Genomic DNA, 24079 nt, shown 5'->3' with positions numbered 1-24079 from the left:
AAGAGAGATTAGACTATGAGTAAAATAGGTACTTAGCTAGATACCTATTATGATTTTTCACAAAATACTCGCTAATTAGTATGGTCTGAAAATAAACAAACGGACCTGCCATTTAGTTATCAACTTTTTGATTAATTAACGAGAAAAATTGAACGTCGGAGATTTTTGCATCGTTACTTAATTACCTAGATAAGACTTCATTGTGCCAATTACAATGAGATAGATATAAAACATGAAAAAGTTTACTTGAAGAATATAATATGTTTGTATACGATCTTGTTTTTAGTGACACTTCGTTATTTTGCATACTCTCATATGATAGTCGTGATGGAATATGTAAAAATGATATAACTGATTCAAGAAGAAAATTACAAGTTGTTTTTCCACATTGTGTTAGACATGTGCAAAAATGAATGTGGTTTTTTGCGTGTTGTTTTCGTTAATTACTTGTACATGGTGCGAACTGTTGACGCTGAGAAGTGGAACGATTAATGGAACTGTTGGAAAGTCGAAAAATGGCCGTTCATTTCATCAGTTTTACAGCATTCCTTACGCTGAGCCACCAGTAGGAGAGTTAAGATTTAAGGTAAATTAATGTGGATACCTAGACCTACCTATATACGTATTTACTCGATACTGTTTTTTCGAAGTTCTTCAAGGTAGGGGAAGTTTACCTACACATAATGTAGGTGCCAATTCAATTGCTGAATATTTTTCAAAAAAGCACAGGGATATTTTAATATTGAAGGAACTGGGTAAAAATAGAATAAAAAATCTTTAAAAAGCAAGAATAGGTAATTTTTATATTTTTGTTTAGGCTGGTATCAAAAATTGATTACTTTAACGATGAAATTGCTGAGCAATTTTTTTCATTGATCTAATGGAAACTTTTTTCCATCTACAGGCTCCAATCGCGGCTAAATCATGGTCTGAAATCAGAGATGGTTCCAAATTACCTCCGAGATGCATCCAACCACCATCATTCATAACTCCTCGTGGTTCTGGCGAAATGAAAGAAGACTGCCTTTACTTGAATGTTTTTGTACCAAGTGTGAGTACTTATCTATGACCACATAATCGATAGATTTTTTCCAAAGGAATAATGACAAAGATACTGACCACTTGATATTATTTTTAGGATTTATTCAAACCCTCCGGTAAAGCTGCAGTTATGGTGTGGATTCATGGAGGATCTTATCAAATTGGTGTCTCGAGTGATTACAATCCTGAATATTTTATGGATAAAAATGTAATCTTTGTTACAGTTAATTATCGTCTGGGAGTCTTAGGTAGGTTGTCTGAGGACATCAATACTTCTATGCTTGAATATGTGATGTACATATAAGTAAATCTTGTCCATTATTATAATTTTTACAGGCTTCTTGGGACTGAATGACGATGTAATTAGCGGTAATTTCGGACTAAAAGATCAAGCACTAGCGTTGCAATGGATCAGAGAAAATATCGCGGTATTTGGGGGTGATCCTGATAAAGTCACATTGATGGGAGAAAGTGCTGGTTCGGCTTCTGTACATTTACACATGTTCTCTCCTCTCAGCAAAGGTAGACCATTTGGAATTTTTAAAAGAGACGAAGAAAAATTATAATTATGAAAATGAGTCGACTTTATATACGTGATACGATTTTCCAGGACTATTTCAAAAAGTGATTCTGCAAAGTGGCAGTGCTTTTTCTGATTGGGCTGTTTCCGATAGTGGATTTGGGGAAAGCCTTTCAATCACATTTTTAGTCGTTTCTGGATGCTGGCGAAATGATTCTGTTAGGATTTTAAAATGTCTGCAGCATTTGCCAGTGGACGATTTCCTCACTTTGAGAAGTAAATCAGTGGTACGTTAGTTTGATATATCATTTTTTACAACTGAATTTTTACCTATTAATATATAGTATTTTGTGCTCACCTCAGCCAATAATTATAATGTCACCTACGTTGTTTCAGCCTCGATATGCCACTGAATACGGAGTATTATTTAAACCCATAATCGAATCGAATGTCAAGAATCAATCTTTTTTGCCTCGAAAAATTGATAAATCGACGTACCAGAGCAATGTACCTTGGATTACGGGAATAAATTCCGGTGAAGGAGCGATGGCATTGATGAGTACGTATCAGAATTAAACTTGGGGCGATTCCGAAAGCTCCGGAATCAGATTCTTTCGATTCGATTCCTGTATAATCCAAGGAATCGGAACCGAGAACGATTCGACTCTTCATCGGATTCCGGAATCGCACTGGGAATCATCCGAATCGAAAGGTGTGATTCTGAGACACGGTTCGAAATCGCCCCAAGTATTTTCCAATAAAATTTCAAAGACGTTATACATACGTATAAATTCACTTGCATTACTTCGTATCTCCTTTAAAATGACACTGGTATTTTTCACGAATAGGTCTTGTAAAGAAAGGAGGGTTATTGGAGAATGTTACGAAAGTGGAGACAAAATCCCTCGCTCCTTTTTTGGGGCGATATCTTTTCTCTCTAGCTCCCGAAAACATTGAATATGCTGCCCAAAAAATCATCAACTTTTACTTCAGTTCCCAAGATGCTGAAACAAACAAGGCGCTGAAATTTGTTGATGTAATTTTTATTTAACACAGATTTTCAAGTTATGCTTGGATCATCTAAATAATTGTTCCTTCGTTTATTTATTTATTTTTTCCGTTTCAGATTTTTACAGATTATGCCTTTTTTTATCCTTTTGTGAAGGCAGTTCAATCGAATGGGGAACAACAATACGTGTATTATTACGATCATAGGGGATCATTTTCATGGCAAGATTACGTCAAATTGGATATAGATCTTGGTAAGGGGATTCTTACGACATATGCACCTATTTTTAAAAACCCCAAGAGTATTTAAGCATCATGAAATATCACCCGAACTTTACCTATCTAGGTGTTGCACATGCCGACGAGATCCCCATATTATTCCGTAGAAAAAATTTAGAAGAAAAATGGACTCCAGGAGATTGTGTGGTATCAGAAACCTTGATAAAATTTTGGACTGAATTTTCCAGAACTGGGTAAGTAAATACTTAAGAGAATTATGTTTTCCCATTGTTAAAATTTGAAAACCTACTTTTGATTTACTTCAATAAGAAACTTACCAACAACTGATTATTTACTAATTACAGCGATCCTAACGGAGAATCTGAAGAAAAGGTATGGAAGCCCACCAGTTCCGAAGGTGTTATCGAATATTTGCATATCAAAAGCAACAGTACAATAATGGAAAAAAATCTTCTGAAAGAGAGATACGATTTTTGGGAATCCTTGAAAGCGGAATTAAACGAAAGAATAAAATAGAATTCCTGGAATTCAGTACTACATATCTCCATAAATGTTTGAAATATTGTTTAGAGCCTCTAGGAATTTAGTTTACAGTTGCCCGTGTCTGACCCAAAGAATCGCAATTTTAGCAGGTCCAGCAGGATTTCGATAATGATTTTTTTTTTTTGCCAAATTGCTACTTATAATACAATCGAAAAAGAACACAACGGAAAATGATTAGATATGGTCAAACCTGGACATACGAGTAGCTTAAATCGAATTTGACTCAACAGATTTCACCAAATCTAATCAGAATTACCATCAGATGTGGTCAAATCAGAATTGATCGGATTAAATCTCTTCAGATCCGATCAAATCCAATCATTTCCCGGAAGTGAAATAGGTGGATAATCATCTATAGGAATTTCAATGAAACTGATATTTAAAAATGTAGAACATGATTTTTTACTTTTTTCATCATAATCTGAAACATGTGAAAGCCGTAGAATTTCAGAAATATTTGAGGCATCTTAGATTTACCCGCACGCCGCAAAGTTTCAATAATAATGAGTGAGATAGGGGGTTGAGTGAACAGGATGGGAGGAGGGGGGTAAATTCAAAATGTGTTATTATTTCCCCAAAAAATCGACACTTTTATTTATTTTATTATGTACCTAATGAAATAGATAAAAGTGTCGATTTTTTGGGGAAATAATGACATATTTTGAATTTACTCCCCTCCCCCACCCTTTCCGCTCAACCCCCATCTCACTCATTGTTATTAATACTTTGCGACATTCGGGGAAAATCCAAGTTGCCGCCCCTGTTGGAGATTCCGTATCAATACCTGGATACGCAAAAAAAAATCAAAATGTTTTCATGGACTCGTAATTTATTTACCTATACGAGTAATACCTAGGTACCTACCTATTTGTTTCAAAAACCAATAATGTAAAATAACTGCTTATCTACTCTTACACGCAAATAAGTACCTACCTATGTACTTAGGTACCAATAAGTAAGTATAACTTGAAAATAAAGTGAATCATTTACTTCCTTATCATTTTTGTTTTTAATGAACCTGCAAAATTAAGGGTCATATTCCTAATCAAACACTTCGTTTCTTCATTGCATTAATTATAAATGAATTGGTGATTGTACAAAAAATACGCTCATTCCACTTTTTTGAAATATACCTAAAATATGAGTTACCTACATATGGGGGTCACATTCCTTAGGGTAGACTCATTATCTCCAAAATCCGTCATTGTCGTTTTAATTTCGAAGGTCTGTGAAATAAAAGTTTTGAATTTCGCCAACAAAAAAAAAGTACCTGCCTAATTGGACGAATTTTAAAAAATTTACACGAAAAATATAGGTAATGTCTAGATGTGTATTAGAGTACTAGGGGGCTACGCCCCCTGGCCGCTTCGCGGCCCAACCCCCATACTCGTTCCTCGGGCTTCGCCCTCGGAACTCGCTTTTGGGGGCTGCGCCCCCAAACCCCCCTTCACTCACTCTCAGAAGAGGTTTGCCCCCAAGTACCTTTCCTTAAGAACTTGGGGTTTGAAACGCCATTGTGGAATCATTTCATTCATTTTTACACCACTTTCAACGACTTTCAGCACTCTGAACAATTTTTTTCAACCTCCAATACTTTTAATGAATTTTCAAGTATCAATTTTTAAAAATTTTAGGTACTTAAAATGGACAGTCAGACAGACGATTTGAATTACCTTATAAAAAAATGATGGATGATAGACGCAAAAACAAAGCACCGAAGACAGACGGATTAACATTAACAATAATATCTGTTGACAAATTTTACGCTTCATCGTCCATCGATTCGATTTCGATTTGCAAAAATCATCCTCGCATTGTAAAAATTCCGTTGTTGGAGGAGTGGGAGATTTTTATGCGCGCGCATGTCGCGTGATCCTGTCTGGAATAGCGATGCGTTGTCGGGTACATTTACGTTGGTGGTTGTGTGTACCTATGCTTGTGTGGGTGTATAAGTACACGCATCGTCTCAACGGTTTTTTCTTTTAAGAGGCCATAAAAAACGATCAAAATCGCACGATCTAAGAAACTTTTTGCTAATCTGTCTTCGCCATTATAATGAGCATGAATTTTCGAACATTTCCCTCGTTGACAGTACCCATCTAGCATTTTTAGTTTTCGAGATAATTTAATTCAATTGAATTCAAATTTGGATTCAAAATAGCTCAAAAACTAAAAACCCTGGACGGGTAATGTAATCGAGGGAAATGTTCAGATTTTAATGCTCTTTAAAATGAGATATTAACAACCTTCCTAGCTTTTTTCGTTCTTGATATATTTGAGAATAATCGAAAAAACGGCAAAAACAGCCCACTCCAACTCAAAATTTGGGCCCTTTAATTCCAAAATTTTTGCCCTCGCGTATTTTTCCTGTATTCTAGAGAAGTTAAGCTGTCGATTAAAAAAAAAATTAGCTCTCTAGGTGCCATAGATCGGGCTGGGAATTTTTTTCCAATTTTTCGAGTATTTTTCGGGTATTTTTTGGGTATTTTTTGGGTATTTATTTTTCTTGCAGCTGTATAGTATAGATTACAATATCTACAGTTATCAAAGTTTACGTCTTAGTCTGCATAATATCTGAAGTTTTGATAACCTTTATAGCAGACAGACCCCCTCTGATTTCATTTTTTGCAATTCCATTCATGTGCTAATTAGTCTATAAAGTCTCATAATAATGATTATGATAGGTATAAAAAAAATGAATAAGTACTTCACATGATTTGATACAAAGTTGACAATTACCTAATGAGTTTTCAAACGTGATGGGCAAATCTAAAATTTAACAAATGCAATTTTGTGTGTGTTGATTTCATTCTTCATATTATGTAAGCTTCGAAATCTGCGTTTTCAAATTCTCGTGTGATACCTACCTACCTAATCATAAAAAAATTAATGCAACCGGTTTAGTGCAAAGTTCGCAATCGGAGCGAGGAGTGATGTATTTTCACAGTCATGTTTAATGAATATATTTTTGAACGAATATTGGCTATCAGTAGTTTTTTATAAATTATAGTACACACACTGGTCTAAAAATGAAAGTAGTTTTGTGCACGTTGTTTGTAATTTTAATTACTGGTATAAGTTGCGAATTATTAAAATTGAAAAATGGAGAGATAAATGGTACCATTGGGAAGTCGAAAAATGGCCGTTCGTTTCATCAATTTTACAGTATTCCTTACGCAGAACCTCCTGTAGGACAGTTGAGACTCAAGGTAAGCATAAATTGACCTTCATTTCTGCATTGTATTCGAGCTTACGAATCAGCTAATTACGTTTCAGGGTCGATATAGAAGTGATTACCAGTACTAGGATTTCATTGCTTAAGGGGTTATTCAAGTATGTTTTTCTTAGTATGCGTAAGAGCTTTGGAGAATTTTCTAATAATTTCCGTAATCCCTAAAAGTTCTAGTAAAATGAGCTCGATTTATTAGAGCATTTTTTTTGCATTATCTACCAATACTTACTTCGCTCAATTTCAAATTTTGGTACTGTATTTGGTTGCTTTATCAGTTGAGGTATAGGTACCTACTGCTTGAGAATGCCTTCAATAGGTATATTATTATTTTTTCAAAATCAAGTAACGATCTAGAAAAAAGTAAGGGCTTTCAGATCTTTACTAGGTTTTGAAAAAAAAAAAAAAACAATAATTCATTGAAGTCGTTTGGAGTAAGTATAGGATAAGGGGAGTAAATGATTCAGAACCAGGGCTTCAAACCCGAACGTTTTCGGGTACGGGTATCGGGTACGGGTATCGGGTACGGGTACAGAAAATTTTTCGGGTACGGGTATCGGGTACGGGTATGGGATTTTCTTCAATTTTCAACATTTTTGATACAATTTTGATGAAATACCTGAAAAAATACCCGATCTATCGGGTATTCGGGTTCAAAATAGTTTAATCGGGTACGGGTTCGGGTACAGGTATTCCTTGTTTTATTTTTTCGGGTACGGGTACGGGTTCGGGTACAGAAATTTATGGATTTTTGTTCGGGTATTCGGGTATTCGGGTACGGGTACGGGTACGGGTTTGAAGCCCTGTTCAGAACAGAAGAAGCCAGTTGTGCTTAATTGAAAGGAAATAGCCCAGTCAAAATGCAATTTGACCCAAACATAATTGCGCGATCAAAGGTTTTTTTTTTTTGGTGAATATTGTGTAGGGTGGTGTGCTGAACAACATACTAAAAGTCCCTGCCACTACCCCACGAGCTACCCCCCCACAGTGCATCAAAGCCCCCCCACAAATCAGTTTTTTGACAAAAACTTCTGAAATATCAACTTTTGAGCAAAATGAGCTGAGTGATAATTTCATCTCCTCCCCAATACCTATCAAATGAGCTGTCAACCAACTCCCTTGCCCCAAGGAGGGTGGTGCTACGACACCTCAAAGTGACGTAATTTTAATATTTTTACATTTTATGAATACTTGGGACTTGGAACTTGTTCTAATTGATTAAATTGAATCAAACTTGGGGAACGGAATCCTTATAAGAGCTAAAGTTGACCTCTGGAGTGGAGAGGGTTAAAGTTGAAAATTACCAGAAGGTCAATTTTTTGGAGGGGCATAATATGACCCCAAATGGGAGAAAATAGTCAAAAATCATACCATTGGTCAGTACCCCCATTGCGATCAAAATATTCAAATTTCAGCTTCCTGGGTCATCCCCACCTCATTTGAGGCAAATTTAAGTTCGAAACCCCCTTATTTTGCACCTGTTTTTGGGTTTTCCACCTTTAAAAGGATTGTGGATGTTCTAGGAAGCTGAAATTTAGATATTCTGATCACAATGGGGGTACTGACCAATGATATGATTTTTGACCCTTTTCACCCATTTGGGGTCATATTATACCCCTCAAAAAAAATGGCCTTTTAGTAATTTTCAACTTTGACCCACCCCACTCCAGAGGTCAACACTAGCTCTTAAAAGGATCCCATCCCCCCAAGTTTGACTCAGGAGAGGAGATGAAATTATCACTCAGCTCATTTTACTCAAAAGTTGATATTTCAGAAGTTTTTGACAAAAAACTGATTTTGGGGGGCTTTGATGCACTGTGGGGGGGGGGGTTAGCTCGTGGGGTAGGGGCGAGGACTCACCCTACACAATATTCACCAAAAAAATCTTTGATCGCAATAATGTTTGGGTTCGCCTATTTTTTGCTGCTATTTGACTGGGCTAAAACTCGAGTCTCTCAATGTAAGTGAGGGAGTGAATCTCAAATAGGAAAGAAAAATTTACCTATATCTTAAAGTACCTACCTACTTATTTGTAAAATAAACAAGACCAGTTTTTATGCAGTGGTTCCTGTATTTTTCAATTAATTAAATACATCTCATCCAAAACTGGTGATGAAATTGCACGCCTAATAATTAGTTTCATTTGTTATTTTGAATCTACAGGCTCCAGTTAAAGCTAAATCATGGTCTAATGTCAGAGATGCTTCCAAATCACCACCAAAATGCACACAACCTTCAAAAAATGCACCTTCTTCTGTTTCTAACGATTCACAAGAAGATTGCCTATACTTGAATGTTTTTGTACCTGAGGTACGTATACCAAACAATTTTTCCAGAAGAAGAGTCCGGATTTTGATCACTTTGATATATGTATTTTAGAATTTATTCAAGCCCTCTGGTAAAGCTCCTGTGATGGTATGGATTCACGGAGGAGCATTTTATACTGGTTTTTCTGGACAATACAATCCTGAATACTTCATGGATAAAGATGTTATCTTGGTAACAGTTAATTATCGACTGGGTGCCCTAGGTAGATAGATACGTGGCATTCTGTCGCTCAAGTAGCGAGTTTCTAGGTGCTTTTGAATTTGAATGACAAATTGTACTCGTGCTATTATTTTTATAGGTTTTTTCGGGTTGAATAACGATGTAATTAGTGGTAATTTTGGACTGAAAGACCAAGCCTTAGCGTTGCAATGGGTCAAAGAGAATATCGCAGATTTTGGCGGAGACCCTGATAAGGTCACGTTGATGGGAGAAAGCGCTGGCTCAGCGTGTGTACATTTACACATGTTCTCTCCACTCAGCAAAGGTACGTGGAGGACTTCATATAGCGAACCTTAGTAAGAATCTCTTGGGAAAAAATTTCCTAATTGCAGCAAAAAAAAAAACAGTCTCTTCTCTATTTACTATAATCAGTAATCACTGAATAAAATAATGTTGGATGGAATTCGAGAAGCTTCTGAGTTAATAAGTCAAAAATAAATCGAATTTAAAAATGTAGAACGATATTTCAGGGCTATTTCAAAAAACGATTATGCAAAGTGGCAGCGGTCTTTCCGATTGGGCTGCTGCTGCTGATGGATCAGGTGAAAGTACTTCCAACGCATTTTTAGTCCTTTCTGGTTGTTGGCGCAACGATTCCATCCGAGTCTTGAAATGTCTGCAGAGTTTACCAGCGAGCGATTTTCTTACTTTTGGAAGTCGATTATCTGTGAGTTTTGTTATTTTCATAATTTCTTGTAATCGTACATACCTATTTTCACTAAAATCAACTATAATGTTATGACACAGCTTCGAAATACCGAAACTGAGATGATATTTAGACCAATCGTCGAATCGAGTGTGAAAAATAATCCTTTCTTGCCTCAAAAACCTAGTAAATCGACTTACCAAACCACTGTACCGTGGATTTCTGGTATTAATTCGGGGGAAGGAGCATTGGCGTTGACGAGTACGTAAATATACACATATCACTATACTTTTACCTATATTTGTAAATAGAGCATATTCACTAGGTAATTAATAATACATTTTTCACGAATAGGCCTTGTAAAGAAAGGAGGCGCTTTGGAGAAAGTTATGCATGTTGATAGAAAATGCCTGGAATCATTTTTAGCCGGATATCTGTTTTCACTAGATCCTGAAAGAGTTGAAAATACAGCGCAAGAAATCATTAATTTTTACTTCAATTCCACAAATGATGGAAGAAATAATGCGTTGAAATTTGTTGATGTAAGTAATTATGATTGATGATTTTCTCCCTTCGCAGAATTAAATTATGCTCTGATTCGGTTCAGTTACCTATTTACGAAACTGATTGTTTGCTTTTTTTCTAGATTCATACAGATTACACATTCTTATATCCTTTCATAAAGGCTGTTCAATCAAATCAGCAACGACAATACTTGTATTATTATGATCATAGGGGATCATCTTCTTGGCAAGATTATGCCAAATTGGATATAGATCTTGGTATGGTGATTCTTACGAAATATGCAGCTATTTTTAAAACGTATACTTGAACTTCGTACTCACTTACAGGCGTTTCGCATGGAGACGAACTCCCCTTATTATTCCGAAATAAAATCTTGGAACCGAAACAGAACCCTCAAGATAAACTGGTATCAGAAACACTGATAAAATTTTGGACTGAATTTGCAATTACAGGGTAAATACCAAGACTAGATCATTATGAGTTATTTTTTAAGACAATAACTTTGTATGCACCTATGTGTAGTTAATCAATCATTTAAGCTGTTGGTTCTACTTTTGGTTCACTTAAATAGGCAGGTACCTACCTATGTTTTCATCAAACTTTACTTTAATTTCTTACAGCGACCCAAATGGGAAATCTGTAGAGAAATTATGGAAGTTTACGAGTTCTGACGGTGATATCGAATATTTGCATATTCAAAGCAACGGTACAGCAATGAAGAAACAACTTCTAAGGAAGAGATACACGTTTTGGGAATCATTGTTACATGCTAAGTAGAAACAGGAAACGATCATTGCAGAAAAACGTCATCGCTTCGATAGTTATTTTTTAACGGTCCAAGGGTGATTTTTTTGGCCAGTCTTATAGTTTTGAAGATGAAAAATTGCCTGAATAATGGCTGGACATCAGAAGAGAGGAAACATTGTTGTAACTCTTCTTTTCCCCTGCTTTTAGATTTTTTTTTTACATTAGGCTCATATACCTAATTATGCCATGATTTGTTTATTATTATTTTTTTTTCATTCATTCGTGTCCAATTTGTCAAGTACATATTTTCGAATAAAATTTACAGAAGAAGTAGAGCAGTTTTCAACAAAGAAAAAATAATTACAGGTATATAGGTAATTGGAAAACGTTTGAAAAATTGAGAAATTGGTGGAAATGAGCTAATCGAAACTAATCATTTACCTGTAGGTATTTAGTTATCAATTTTTTAATGAACGAGATAATTATATTCGGCATAATTTTTCCGTGTCTATTTAGATAAGTCTGTATTTTATAGAGCCAATTAGGTACGATACCTATGAAAAGGATGAATAAATTTTGTACGAGTAAACTTCACGTAAAGAGTGAACGTTCACAAAAATATGAATTAATTTTTATGGCTACATGATTGCCTACATATCTGAATAATATTTATGCAGGTACGATAACCTTTTAGTAGTTGATCCTCGCATTGATATTCTTCGCAATTTTAGTTACCAATTTATAAATCTTATTCATTCGTGGTGAATGTTCGCTCGAAACTGGTTTAAAATTTAAATTTACGCACAGTTAGTTGGTGTTTTTTTCAAAATAACCTGGACAAGACGTATGAAAATGAATCTGATTTTATGTGCGTTGTTTTCAACCTTGATTTTTTGCGTAAGCTGCGAATTATTACAGCTGAAAAGTGGAGTGATCAATGGTACTGTTGGGAAGTCAAGAAATGGTCGTCTATTTCAACAATTTTATAGCATTCCTTACGCAGAACCTCCTACTGGGGAGTTGAGATTCAAGGTAAATTGATATTTTCCTTCTAGATTTGGTACCTCAATCGCTATAGGTTTCACAGGTTCACGTTCATTTCATACGTGATTACTCTTAGAATCGATAATACCTATTTCAAATTTCATTATTGATTATTGGTTTTGAATTAAAATGACTTTAAATTATTCGACGAGGAAAAACAAAATTCCTGAACTGGCAATTTTCAGAATCATTCTTAATCATCTACCAAACACGTTATGGAAAACGTCCAAATAATTAAACCTTCATTGAAAAAAAAAAAAAAACATCTCTATTTTAATATTAAGCAATATTGAAAGAAAGAAAAAAAAAACTTGTATTACAGTATATTCGAATTGGAAAAACCCTAATAGGAAGCTCAAGACCTACATACTTATTTTCTCGTTTCAAGACTTAATCCCAGATTGGAAGACAAAATACTCGTACACAAATAGAAAAACAAAAACTAAATCAGAAGTGTAACTTGTACATACTTTGATGAGTACCTACTTACCTTCTTTTTTCTATCATTTATCATGTATGTCATTTTCATCTGCAGGCTCCAATTGAAGCTAAATCATGGTCCGGCATCAAAGATGCAACGATATTACCTCCAGCTTGTATCCAAATTCCAACTTCCGATGGCCCTAATAACACAAAAGAAGACTGCCTTTACTTGAATGTTTTTGTACCAAATGTAAGTAAACTTGGTGATTTTACCTATTAAAGAAGATACAGAACTGCAGATCACTTTGGTAACTTACTACCCACTTATTTTAGGATTTATTCAAACCCTCCGGTAAAGCTACGGTTATGGTGTGGATTCATGGAGGATCATATCAAGTAGGTTTTTCGGCGGATTATAGTCCCGAATATTTCATGGACGAAGATGTCATCCTTGTAACTGTCAATTATCGACTTGGAGTCTTAGGTAGGTAGTGCAAATACCTACCTACCTGTAGGTACCGATTTCAACATTTCATTGTAAACCCTTTCCTGTGTTATGATTTTTACAGGTTTTCTCGGTTTGAATAACGATGTATTTAGCGGTAATTTTGGACTAAAAGATCAAGTCTTAGCGTTAAAATGGGTCAAAGAAAATATTGCAGTATTTGGAGGAAACTCTGATCAAGTAACAGTGATGGGAGAAAGTGCTGGTTCATCTTCTGTGCATTTACACATGTTCTCTCCTCTCAGCAAAGGTAGGTACATTCAGATTCGTCATTTTAATCCAAAAAGAAGAAAATCGAGATATTTAAATTGTTTGCTCTCCTACCTATCTTGGTCTTCAAGTGTTTTTGGATTTTGATGACAATGACCGAGGTCAACACAGAACTCAAATACAATCTTTAGGAATTGAGCTATTTTTCCCAAAACCGTTTGGAAAGGGAGTTACAGCAAAAAAAAACATGATTTTTCCGAAAATGCCCACTCTTGAATGACTCACATCGCCTCACCAGTGGCTTCTCCGGAGCTGAAAATTTTTTTGAGTGTTTTTCAACTGAAAGTGAAGGTCGTGTTATCGAATTTGGTCAAAATCCTCCAACTATTTTTTCGCTATCCATCCTAGAGTAGGTTAATGGCCTAACTGAGCACCCTGAACTAGAATTTTTATGTACATTTTGATTTTCACCTTTCTAGAAGACTTTTGAAGTGATACGAGTCGAATTCACCAACGCATCGAATTTTCTTTCAGGACTATTTCAAAAAGCAATTATGCAGAGTGGCAGCGCCTTTACCAGTTGGGCTCTTTCTACTGATGGAACCAGTGAAGCCGTTTCCACCGCGTTTTTGGTAATTTCTGGTTGTTGGAGGAATGATTCCATCAGAATATTGAAATGCCTGGAAAATATACCAGCGAGTGATTTTCCAGTTTTGGAAAACAGATTGTACTCTGTACGTTAGTTTTATCATCATTTTTTGATTCATCTTAAAATGTAGGCCTATTTCTGCATAGGTAGGTACATACTTGTACAATAATTACCTACAATTGTGATGTTACAGTCTTGGAAATTCGACGGAACTGATATCTTATTCAAACCTTTCGTCGAATCAAATGTGAAAAATCAGCCTTTCTTACCAAAAAAACCTGCTACATCTTCGTATCAACAATATATACCCTGGATTACTGGTATGAATTCCGCCGAAGGAGCGATGGGAATGGCAAGTACGTGAATATAGGTTCGAATTTTACCAATACTTGATGTTGGTACCTACCTACCAAATTTATGAGTCTAATTTTTTTTTATATAAATAAACAGCTGTTTTAGGTAGAGGAGGAGCTTTAGAGAACGTTACGGAATTTGATAACAAATTTCTGGTATCTTTTTTGAGAAAATATATCTTTTTACTCGATCCCGAATATTCTGAAAACAAGACGCAAAAAATTATCGATTTTTACTTCAAGAATGCTGAAACTAAAAAGAGCAAGATATTAAAGCTTGTCGATGTAATTATACTTATAGTTGATTTTTTATAATTAAAGACCACTGATGTGACTCAATAATCAGTTGTAATGCCTCATCTTTTCATTTCCCTATTTTTTTCCAGATCTTTACAGATTTTGGTTACTTATATCCGTTGATAAAGACTGTTCAGTCGACTCATCTCCAACAATACGTGTATTTGTACGATCATAGAGGATCATTCTCGGGGCAAGATGATTCCAAATTGGATATAGATCTAGGTATGATACCTACCAAGTTGATTCTCTCAAGAGTATCAACTACAATTCGAGGAATCATGTACAAGTATGACATAGGTATATACTTACAAATAGGTACTAAAACAATCAAAATTATACACACAGGTGTTGCACATGCCGATGAGCTCCCTTTATTATTCCGTTGGAGCGATTTGGAAGCTAAATGGAACCCTCAAGATAAACTGGTATCAGAAACATTGGTGAAACTTTGGACTGAATTTGCTAAAACTGGGTAAGTGAATCAAAGAACTAGGCTACTGAAATGAATACCTACTTCGAAACCATAAGTTTTACTTTTGGTTCAATTTAGGTACTTATTGAACCTATACTTATCCTACTAAAATTTATCTGTAATATTTCAGTGATCCTAACGGAGCATCTGTAGAGAAATCATGGAAGCCCACCGGTTCCAAAGGTGATATCGAATATTTGCGTATTAAAAGCAACGGCACGACATCGGAAAAAAATCTTTTCAAAGAGAGATACGAGTTTTGGGAATCATTGCTCCGAATCTAAGATCGGAATTAATGAGAGCCAAGAAGTTGTCAGCACTCCGAAGATATTAATTTGTGAATCGCTCGGTTTTTTGAAATCTTACTAACAAGGGAAGTATCTTACTCGGTATAAAAATTTTTGAACCGGACAAAATGGATACTTCCTTTGTAGGTAAAAGACCCAGAAATAAATTCAAGCTGTTCAAAATATGGTTTACATTTACTTATTCGAGGTGTTCAGATATTCTACCAAAACAATCACCGCTCCACTTTTCACAAATATCGCCCACTTTAGATGTTGAGAATTTTTACCATTTCCTCAAAACGATGATGTGGATTTCTACAGAAATGAAAGGCCAAGTTGATAGTAATTCGCTAATTTTATCACCTCAAAGTTTTTTCAATTCCCTACTTTGAAGTTTTTAAAATTTTGAAATTCAGAAAAATGTTGACAAAAACCTGAAATTGATGGAGATTTTTGACAATCGAAAAAATTGAATGTTTTTGAATTTGAAAAATTGTCATTTTTGATAAAACAGATGACTAAAGCAAAAATATGTGCGATATACTTGTACAGTCATTTTAGCAAAATTTTTAGTCGAACCTCGAAAAAATTGGGGGCAAGCTGAATTTCACATTATTTGTTCAGATTGGTCTCTAAAAGAACCCATCAAAAGTTGCACCCCGTAACTTGACCGCTACCCCCGCAAGAGGTCATTAACCTTTGTTAATCTACGTTTTTCGGCTATATCGCCGAAATGAAGGGTCGGATCAGGAAAAAAGTTATTGGACTAAAATTATTCTACGGCGAATTTCCTATATGCATGACCAGTTCAGTTGAAATGTAGGTATTTTTCGATTTTTTGTGAATTTTAAAAAATCAAATTTAGACCAAAAATGAGAAAAAAAATCAAAATGTTACCAAATTGAGATAAAAAGCTGAAATTTGGGACATACTATTTTCGACCTACTTTTGATGGGTTGTTTTAGAGACCAATCTGAACAAATAATGTGAAATTCAGCTTGCCCCCAATTTTTTCGAGGTTCGACTAAAAATTTTGCTAAAATGACTGTACTGAATAGTTACAAGATTTGTTGGAATTTTATTTTAAAATTCAAAAGGGAAAATAAAATGTAAAAATTGAGAAATTGCTAAATTTTCGAAATCATGAATTATTATAAAAGTGATTGAAAATTAAAATTTTTGTTTTCCGATTATGACTAGGTAAATTGTAAAAGAAAAAAAAAGCAAATGAAAAAACAATGACTGGAAATATTTTTTTGAGAAATTTCAAATATTAAATCACTTTTTTGATATCTAAATAGAATAAATACCTAAATGAATAAAAAATTGACAAAAATAAAAGTGAGGGTTTCTCTAATAATTATTGGAGTTGTGATTAAGTAAAATTTTCTGAAAATAGAGATAGAACGCCAAGTTTTGGATGTTATACTTAGTTAATTTCAATTTTTACCTCTTTCAAAGATGCAATTTGCTCCGTAAATAATAATAGGCAATAATTTCACTGATCATTCTGTTCAGAGATGTCCAATAATATCCACATCTAAAGCAATTACCATCTACTCGCCTCATTCTCTTCTCATAGTTTAATAAGTTTAGGAACAACATTGTATGAATTGGAAATGAACATCTAATAGGTACCGTTCCATCACTAATTTTTTTAATGAAGGTTGAAAATTTATCATTTTTACATATGTAATTAGGATACCTACGTTTGTATTTCATAGCACCAATTACGATGAGATAGATATTAAATTTTTAAAATTACACATGAATAAAGTGTCCACGTTCGTGTCCTTAAATCAATTTTATGCCTACATAATTACATCTATGCTCCAGTTCACAGTTCCGATGCAGTGTATGTACCATAACCTCAAGGTATACGTGTACATGCTTCGGTGATCCTGACATTGATTTTATTTTTCGCGAATTTATCTGTTAGAATTTTTAAACTCTCATGTAATAATATTATAATGAATATCTGCAACCGGTTTCATACATCTACCAGGTAGCAGAGGTTGGTAGATAAGCTGGGGCGAAGGGTGTCAATCTCACGCGTACAATGAATACATTTTCAAACGAATTTTCAATTAGTTGGTTTTTCCAAAATGTGGCGGACAAGTCTAAAAATGAATGTAATTTTGTGCGTGTTGTTTTCAACGTTAATTTCTTGTATAAGCTGCGAATTATTAAAGCTGAAGGATGGAGCAATTAATGGAACTGTTGGCAAGTCGAAGAATGGTCGTTCATTTTATCAATTTTACAGTATTCCTTACGCAGAACCTCCCGTCGGGGAGTTGAGGTTGAAGGTAAATTCATTTTTACTTCTGAATTTGATACAATCCGGCAAGGTTGGAATTTTTTAACTCTCGAACTCTCAAGTTGTAACCTGGGATGAGAAAATAATTCCGTATTTTTTAATTTTCGCCCATCTGAAAAAAATCGAACGAAGAGCCCCCTCCCAATGTAACAATTTTTTTTAAATTCAATTTTTACAAAAAATTGTCATCTTAGTGCCAAAAGTTTTTTTAAAATATTATCCTTTTCAAAAAATTCTTCCTTCCGTCCTCATAACCAAGATGGCTGCCAAATTTGAACACCCCCCCCCTTGGAGGAAAAATATAAAAAATGGGATAGGTACCCAAATCAAAATTGGTGCCAAATTTTTGAGAATTTTCCATTTTTCTGCATCAAAATTCTTCCAAATGACTCTGGCCCTCAAAAAAAAAATTATTTTAATTGAAGCATGTGTTTCCAAAACGCACTAAGTCCAAAAAAATATTGATAAGAAATTCACGGTACTTAGTACAATTTGGAAACGTAGAAGTGGACCAAATTGGCTGATTTTTTGATATGTTCTAGCAAAGACCCTTAGACACAACATATCAAAAAATCAGCCATTTTGGGCCGCAACTTTATGCTAGATGGCCTTGCAACCTCAGAATCTTTGAAAATGGACTTAGTGCGTTTTGGAAACACATGCTTCAATTAAGTACATAGATATTTGTACAGTTCTCAAGTAGGCTAAAAAAAAACAAAAAAGATTGGACAACTTCCAGTTTTTTTTTTTTTTGAAAGTCGATTAAAAATTACCAAACCTAAACCAGCAATAAAATATTGTAAGACGATTATTCAAATCGTGTCTCGATACTTATAAGCTTTTTCCATATTCAGCCTCCGGTTGCACCTAAACCATGGTCAGGTGTCAAAGACGCTACCAAATGGCCTCCCAAATGCATCCAAACTCCAGTATCTTTCTTCTCTTTCGGTGCACCTACCAAAGTACAAGAAGACTGCCTCTACTTGAATGTTTTCGTACCAAATGTAAGTATAACCTAGGTAATTTTATTAAAACAGTGACAAGAATCCAGACCACTTTGGTATTGCTTACTTTAGGATTTATTTAAACCGTCTGGTAAAGCTGCGGTTATGGTATGGATTCATGGAGGATCGTTTCAATTCGGTTCTTCGGAAGATTACAATCCAGAATATTTTATGGACAAAGATGTCATTCTTGTAACGATTAATTATCGATTGGGAGCATTAGGTAAATTGGATATTTTCAAATTTAAAGGCAGGAGGAATAGTCACCAATAATTTGATTATCAAATGAATTACTTGGGTTATAATTTTTATAGGTTTCTTTGGTATGAATAATGACGTAATCAGCGGTAACTTTGGACTAAAAGACCAAGCATTAGCATTGCAATGGGTCAAAGAGAATATCGCAGCATTTGGTGGTGATCCTGATAAAGTCACATTGATAGGAGAAAGCGCTGGTGCAGCCTCTGTGCATTTACATATGTTTTCTCCGCTCAGTAAAGGTAGGTACATTTGAATAAATCATTCCATTAGCATGCTTGATTTAAAAAAAAAAAAAAATGAAATTGAACTGAAAACAAAGCCTGCAGAAGAAATATCTAATAGGTAATGAAATTTTTGAAATCAAAACGTGCTAAATTAATTACAAATAATCATCTCTTAGGACTGTTTCAAAAAGCGATAATGCAAAGTGGCAGCGCGCTTTCTGGCTGGGCTGCCCGCGACTATGGGTTCGTCGAAGCTTTATCCACATCATTTTTAGTGATTTCTGGTTGTTTTCGTAACGATTCCACTCGGATTTTGAAATGTTTGCAGAATTTACCAGCCAACGAATTCCTAACTTTAGGAAAAAGAATATACGTATGTTGGATTATTCTATCATCTTTTTGTGATATATTTTTATTTATTTTTTAGTCCATATTTAACCATTTATAAATGGTACCTAATTACTGATACACTGCAGGCCGGAAATAATACCGCAGCTACTATGCATTTCAAGCCTGTCGTTGAATCAAATGTGAAGAATAATCCTTTCTTACCGCAAGTACTTGATAAATCGACATACCTAAACAATGTACCATGGATTGGTGGTATAAATTCTGGCGAAGGAGCGATGGGATTGGCATGTAAGTGTATAAATATTCTAAATGAATAAATCACGCACATGGTTTGAATTTAATTAATACTTGATGTAGGTATACCTATTCTAATATGGTTCTGATCAATATAATAACCTATATTTGTTTATGAACAGTACTTTTAGGTAAAGGAGGAGCTTTGGAGAATGTTACGAATGTCACCACAAAAACCCTCGTACCGGTGATAGGGTCTTATCTTCATTCACTCGATCCTGAGAATGTTGAAAAAAAGGCTCAAAAAATTGTCGATTTTTACTTCAGTTCCAATGATACTAAAGCAAGGAGGTCATTGAAGTTTGTTGATGTAATAACTATGATTGATTTGCTCTTATCATTACGTTAATGTTTCTTTGATGCGACTTACGAGGAAATAATATCAAGAGTAATCTTTCTGAAAATTGCCTACTTTGGAAATCGAAGGGATAGTGGTTGAATTATCATAAACTAAATTTTTGAATGTGATTTCCAGGATAACTTTTTGATACGAATGAAAAAGGACTTATCATGAAATTTTCTACCAAGTGTTGAATACACTTGACCCCTTCCAATTTCCTCATAGGCATTTTTCAAAGAAATTGAACGGGTATGAGGTGATGAACAATGTTTTAAACAATTTACCCACTCGATTTTTTTTTTTTTTGTAGATTGTTACAGATTCTGCATTCTTATATCCTCTAATAGAAACCATTCAATCGAGTGGTGAGCAGAAATACGTGTACTTTTATGATCACAGAGGGTCGTTTTCATGGCAAGATTTTGCCAAGTTAGATGTAGATCTTGGTACGATGACCTTTTATAAAATTTGCTCGTACAATCCGAGGAACAAACAATTTTTATTTGATTACAATTCATAACGCAGGTGTTTCGCATGCCGACGAGCTCCCCTTATTGTTCCGTAGTAAAATATTGGAAGCTAAATGGAACCCTCAGGATAAACTGGTTTCAGAAAAGCTGCTAAAATTCTGGACTGAATTTGCTATTAAAGGGTAAGTGCTCGCAGGAAGGCCAAAAAGCCAAATTATTATTTTAAAGAAAGAATAATATTTCGATTTAGTACGTAGTAGGTAATCAACTACAATAGGTAAAAAAAATATATATACCTACATTATTAACCTTCAACTTATTTAATATTACAGCGACCCTAATGGGGAATCTGAAGAAAAATTATGGAAGCCCACCAATTCCGAAGGTGATATTGAATATCTGCACATTAAAGGCAACAGCACAACGATGGAGAAAAATATTCTGAAGGATAGATACGAGTTTTGGGAGTCGTTGTATCACACCAATGACTAGAAATGAGCGCTTAAAAGCAATGCTCCGATACCCATTCACCCCCCCCCCCCATGAAACCATACTGAAGACGCAGAAATCAATTTCAAACGGCAGCCAGTCAAGAATTTGGTTCAGGTGCCGATATTTCCGAGATGCTTGTATGAGAAATTCAGCCACACATCTCGAGCGTGATTTTTTCATCATATAATTTTCCCAAATATCTCGTTGCAGGCTCCAGATCGGTGGAAATATCTACCCATTACTTTACTGTAAGATATGTAAGCAAATAGAATAATGTCAATAAATTGTTTCAAAGAAATAGGTACCTATTAAATACCTACTTATTCATCAAACAATTTATAAAGTAGTACCCATGTGGTGCGGACAAAGGACAATTTGAGAAAATAATTTTTCAAATAATTTTGGAGAGATTGAAAACCACTCTACTCTAGTGAAATCCTACCAATTGTTCACTCCCTCCCACCGAATCTACTCTGGTAGTTGAACTATCAAAAATGTATTTCTGTTCCAATCCATGGTTTATTCCACATCGTATTATCGAATTGGAAAATTTTAACCACAAAAGCAATTGTACCACAATGGAAAAAAATCTTTTGCAGGAGAGATACGAATTTTGGGAATCTTTGTTTTGCTACAACACGTCTAGAGATTTACTTTTACTCAACACAGTCTTATTATGTGTGAAATAATTTCCCCTTGATAGCTTCGATGTAATTTTTTGGCCAGATTTGAAATTTCCAATCGTCCATTCAATAAACGTTTCTGCTTATAAATTTAATCAATTTTTCAATTAACGCGTAAAATGTACAACATTGAGCACAGGTAATTTTTACGTATAAATTAGATAAATCTGTACCTACTTGATTTCATCTCACTAATTAGGTACTCAAATACCCAGCTAGGTACCAATTTTATAATTTATGAGATAGGAAAGTTGGTTTTGAAAATTACACGTGGAAGCTGTATGATCATAATTTATTAGTATGTATTATACCCACGTTATTGCATACCTATCAAGTATCAACACACCATTTAACATTCTGACAATTATACTGCAAACGTTAGGGTCAGTAATACCAGAAATGACTTCATTTTCCTCACTTTTTAATCTATATTTTGTAAATTCTCATAGTGACTATCTACAATCTAGGTAGTAGGTACATCTAACTTGATCGATACAACTTCCTAATTAGTACAAAGAATTTCCAAAATATTGTGATGCGAATTTAAAAAATGAATGTGGGTTTGTGCGTGTTGTTTTCAACCTTAATTGCTTTTACAAGTTGCGAACTGTTGACGCTGAAAAATGGAGTAATCAATGGAACTGTTGGAAAGTCAAGAAATGGTCGTCCATTTCAACAATTTAACAGTATTCCTTACGCAGAACCTCCCGTGAGAGAATTGAGATTCAAGGTGAGTAAATTTATTTCTGTTTTTGCATTTGATTAAGGAAACTTGGATGCAATCTTATTAGCTATTTACTGAGAATGTCTCACATCGAGATCGAGATATTCCCAACTGGCTGACATTTTTTTAAAGCGAATCCAGAAGTGCATTACCATCCACAGACACCAAGTACATTTTTTGATTTTTGGTGAATTTTTTCAAATCAAGTGGGGACAAAAAATGAAAAAAAATCATAACATACCTACCTACTAAGCAAGTTAGCAAGAGTACAAAATTGAATGGTAATGATTCAGATTTTACCATTCTGCAGGCTCCAGTTGCAATTAATCCATGGCCTGACGTCAAAGACGTTTCCAACTTACCTCCAAGATGCATTCAACCTCCAACTTTTATCACTTTGGGTGGTTCTGATATCATACAAGAAGACTGTCTTTACTTGAGTGTTTTCGTACCAAATGTAAGTAAACGAAGTGATTCCTGATTCCCTAAAACATATGGCGAAGACCCTATAATCATTTCAGTATTTTTTTTAGAATTTATTCAAACCTTCTGGTAAAACTCCAGTTATAGTGTATATACATGGAGGATCATTTCAAATCGGTTCTGCAGGAGGATACAATCCCCAATATTTTATGGATAAAGATGTCATCCTTGTAATAATTAATTATCGACTGGGAGTTTTAGGTAAGCCAAATACCTAGGTACATAGCTAGCTATCTGTGTCATCACTCAACAGTGAATACTTTTCTGTTTACTCGAATATTTTATTGTGAACTTGCCCTCATCATAAATTTTTATAGGCTTTTTCGGTTTGAATAATGATGTAATCAGCGGAAATTACGGCCTGAAAGACCAAGCGTTAGCATTGCAATGGGTAAAAGAAAATATTGCAGCTTTTGGAGGTGATCCTAATAGAGTGACATTGATGGGAGTCAGTGCTGGCGCAGCTTCTGTGCATTTACACATGTTTTCTCCGCTCAGTAAAGGTAATTTAGAATTTCTTATTTCAAACTTCAACCGAAAAAACCAAAATCAGACACTTTTATGACCTTCATCATTTGTCCAAATTCGACCCTAATGTCGTCAAAGTTAACAAAAATATCGATTCAGAGGAAAAAAAACTATACATACACCCTACCAATTCACATAAAATTTAAAAAATCTCTCGCAGGACTATTTCAAAAAGCGATCATGTTAAGTGGAAGTGCTTATTCTGGCTGGGCTGTTCTGGATCAAGGATTCGGTGAAGCCATTTCAACCGCATTCTTAGTTATTTCTGGTTGCTTCCGCAACGATTCCATCCAAGTTTTGAAATGTCTTCAACAATTACCAGTCGACGATTTCCTGACTTTGGGAAATAGATTATACGTGAGTTTATTTCTTTCATTAGAATTTTGCAACGGACAACTACAAATATTGTAATTGCCCATTAACGACAATTGGCATGCAACAGCTTCGAAACTTCACCGCATCTAGGATGTTATTCAAGCCTATCACTGAATAAAACGTGAGGAATAATCCCTTTTTACCAAAAATGCCTGTTGAATCGACATATCAAACTGATGTACCTTGGATTACTGGTATTACTTCCGGCGAAGGAGCGACGCCATTGATAAGTATGGAACTGAAC

The 24079-nt window shown here is 34.8% G+C and overlaps 5 protein-coding genes across 6 annotated transcripts; all 5 read left to right on the top strand.

Annotated features, from left to right (window-relative positions):
* The first annotated feature begins 261 nt into the window (after window positions 1-261).
* Window positions 262-4349, top strand: LOC135842699 (venom carboxylesterase-6-like). Its single transcript, XM_065360283.1, has 10 exons — window positions 262-586; window positions 905-1051; window positions 1139-1289; window positions 1378-1563; window positions 1652-1848; window positions 1958-2120; window positions 2410-2597; window positions 2688-2823; window positions 2916-3042; window positions 3154-4349. The coding sequence occupies exons 1-10, from the start codon at window positions 410-412 to the stop codon at window positions 3323-3325; spliced, it is 1644 nt and encodes a 547-aa protein (XP_065216355.1). The 5' UTR covers window positions 262-409; the 3' UTR covers window positions 3326-4349.
* A 1893-nt stretch (window positions 4350-6242) lies between these two features.
* On the top strand, window positions 6243-11376 carry LOC135842705 (juvenile hormone esterase-like). Its single transcript, XM_065360289.1, has 10 exons — window positions 6243-6561; window positions 8745-8891; window positions 8961-9111; window positions 9208-9393; window positions 9599-9795; window positions 9876-10035; window positions 10129-10316; window positions 10421-10556; window positions 10626-10752; window positions 10920-11376. The coding sequence occupies exons 1-10, from the start codon at window positions 6382-6384 to the stop codon at window positions 11074-11076; spliced, it is 1629 nt and encodes a 542-aa protein (XP_065216361.1). The 5' UTR covers window positions 6243-6381; the 3' UTR covers window positions 11077-11376.
* A 145-nt stretch (window positions 11377-11521) lies between these two features.
* On the top strand, window positions 11522-15472 carry LOC135842707 (juvenile hormone esterase-like). 2 transcript variants are annotated; one of them, XM_065360292.1, is made up of 10 exons: window positions 11522-12078; window positions 12626-12763; window positions 12847-12997; window positions 13083-13268; window positions 13763-13962; window positions 14071-14233; window positions 14337-14515; window positions 14617-14752; window positions 14876-15002; window positions 15133-15472. In XM_065360292.1, the coding sequence occupies exons 1-10, from the start codon at window positions 11893-11895 to the stop codon at window positions 15284-15286; spliced, it is 1620 nt and encodes a 539-aa protein (XP_065216364.1). In that variant the 5' UTR covers window positions 11522-11892; the 3' UTR covers window positions 15287-15472. The 2 variants fall into 2 exon arrangements, with proteins under 2 accessions (XP_065216364.1, XP_065216363.1); XM_065360291.1 differs by having other exon boundaries at window positions 14328-14515.
* Window positions 15473-17322: 1850 nt separating this feature from the next.
* On the top strand, window positions 17323-21340 carry LOC135842695 (juvenile hormone esterase-like). Its single transcript, XM_065360279.1, has 10 exons — window positions 17323-17595; window positions 18461-18610; window positions 18683-18833; window positions 18925-19110; window positions 19272-19468; window positions 19572-19734; window positions 19863-20050; window positions 20391-20526; window positions 20606-20732; window positions 20883-21340. Exons 1-10 carry the CDS (start codon window positions 17395-17397, stop codon window positions 21040-21042), a joined length of 1659 nt encoding a protein of 552 aa, XP_065216351.1. The 5' UTR covers window positions 17323-17394; the 3' UTR covers window positions 21043-21340.
* Window positions 21341-22275: 935 nt separating this feature from the next.
* Window positions 22276-23953, top strand: LOC135845172 (esterase E4-like). The gene is made up of 6 exons (XM_065363637.1): window positions 22276-22455; window positions 22760-22906; window positions 22983-23133; window positions 23250-23435; window positions 23621-23817; window positions 23903-23953. The coding sequence occupies exons 1-6, from the start codon at window positions 22276-22278 to the stop codon at window positions 23951-23953; spliced, it is 912 nt and encodes a 303-aa protein (XP_065219709.1).
* The last annotated feature ends 126 nt before the right edge of the window (window positions 23954-24079 follow it).

The sequence above is a fragment of the Planococcus citri genome, chromosome 4 (assembly GCF_950023065.1).
Source record: "Planococcus citri chromosome 4, ihPlaCitr1.1, whole genome shotgun sequence".
NCBI lineage: Eukaryota > Metazoa > Arthropoda > Insecta > Hemiptera > Pseudococcidae > Planococcus > Planococcus citri.
The sequence above is the reverse complement of the archived record's forward strand: the minus strand, read 5'-3'. Positions and strand labels throughout refer to the sequence as shown.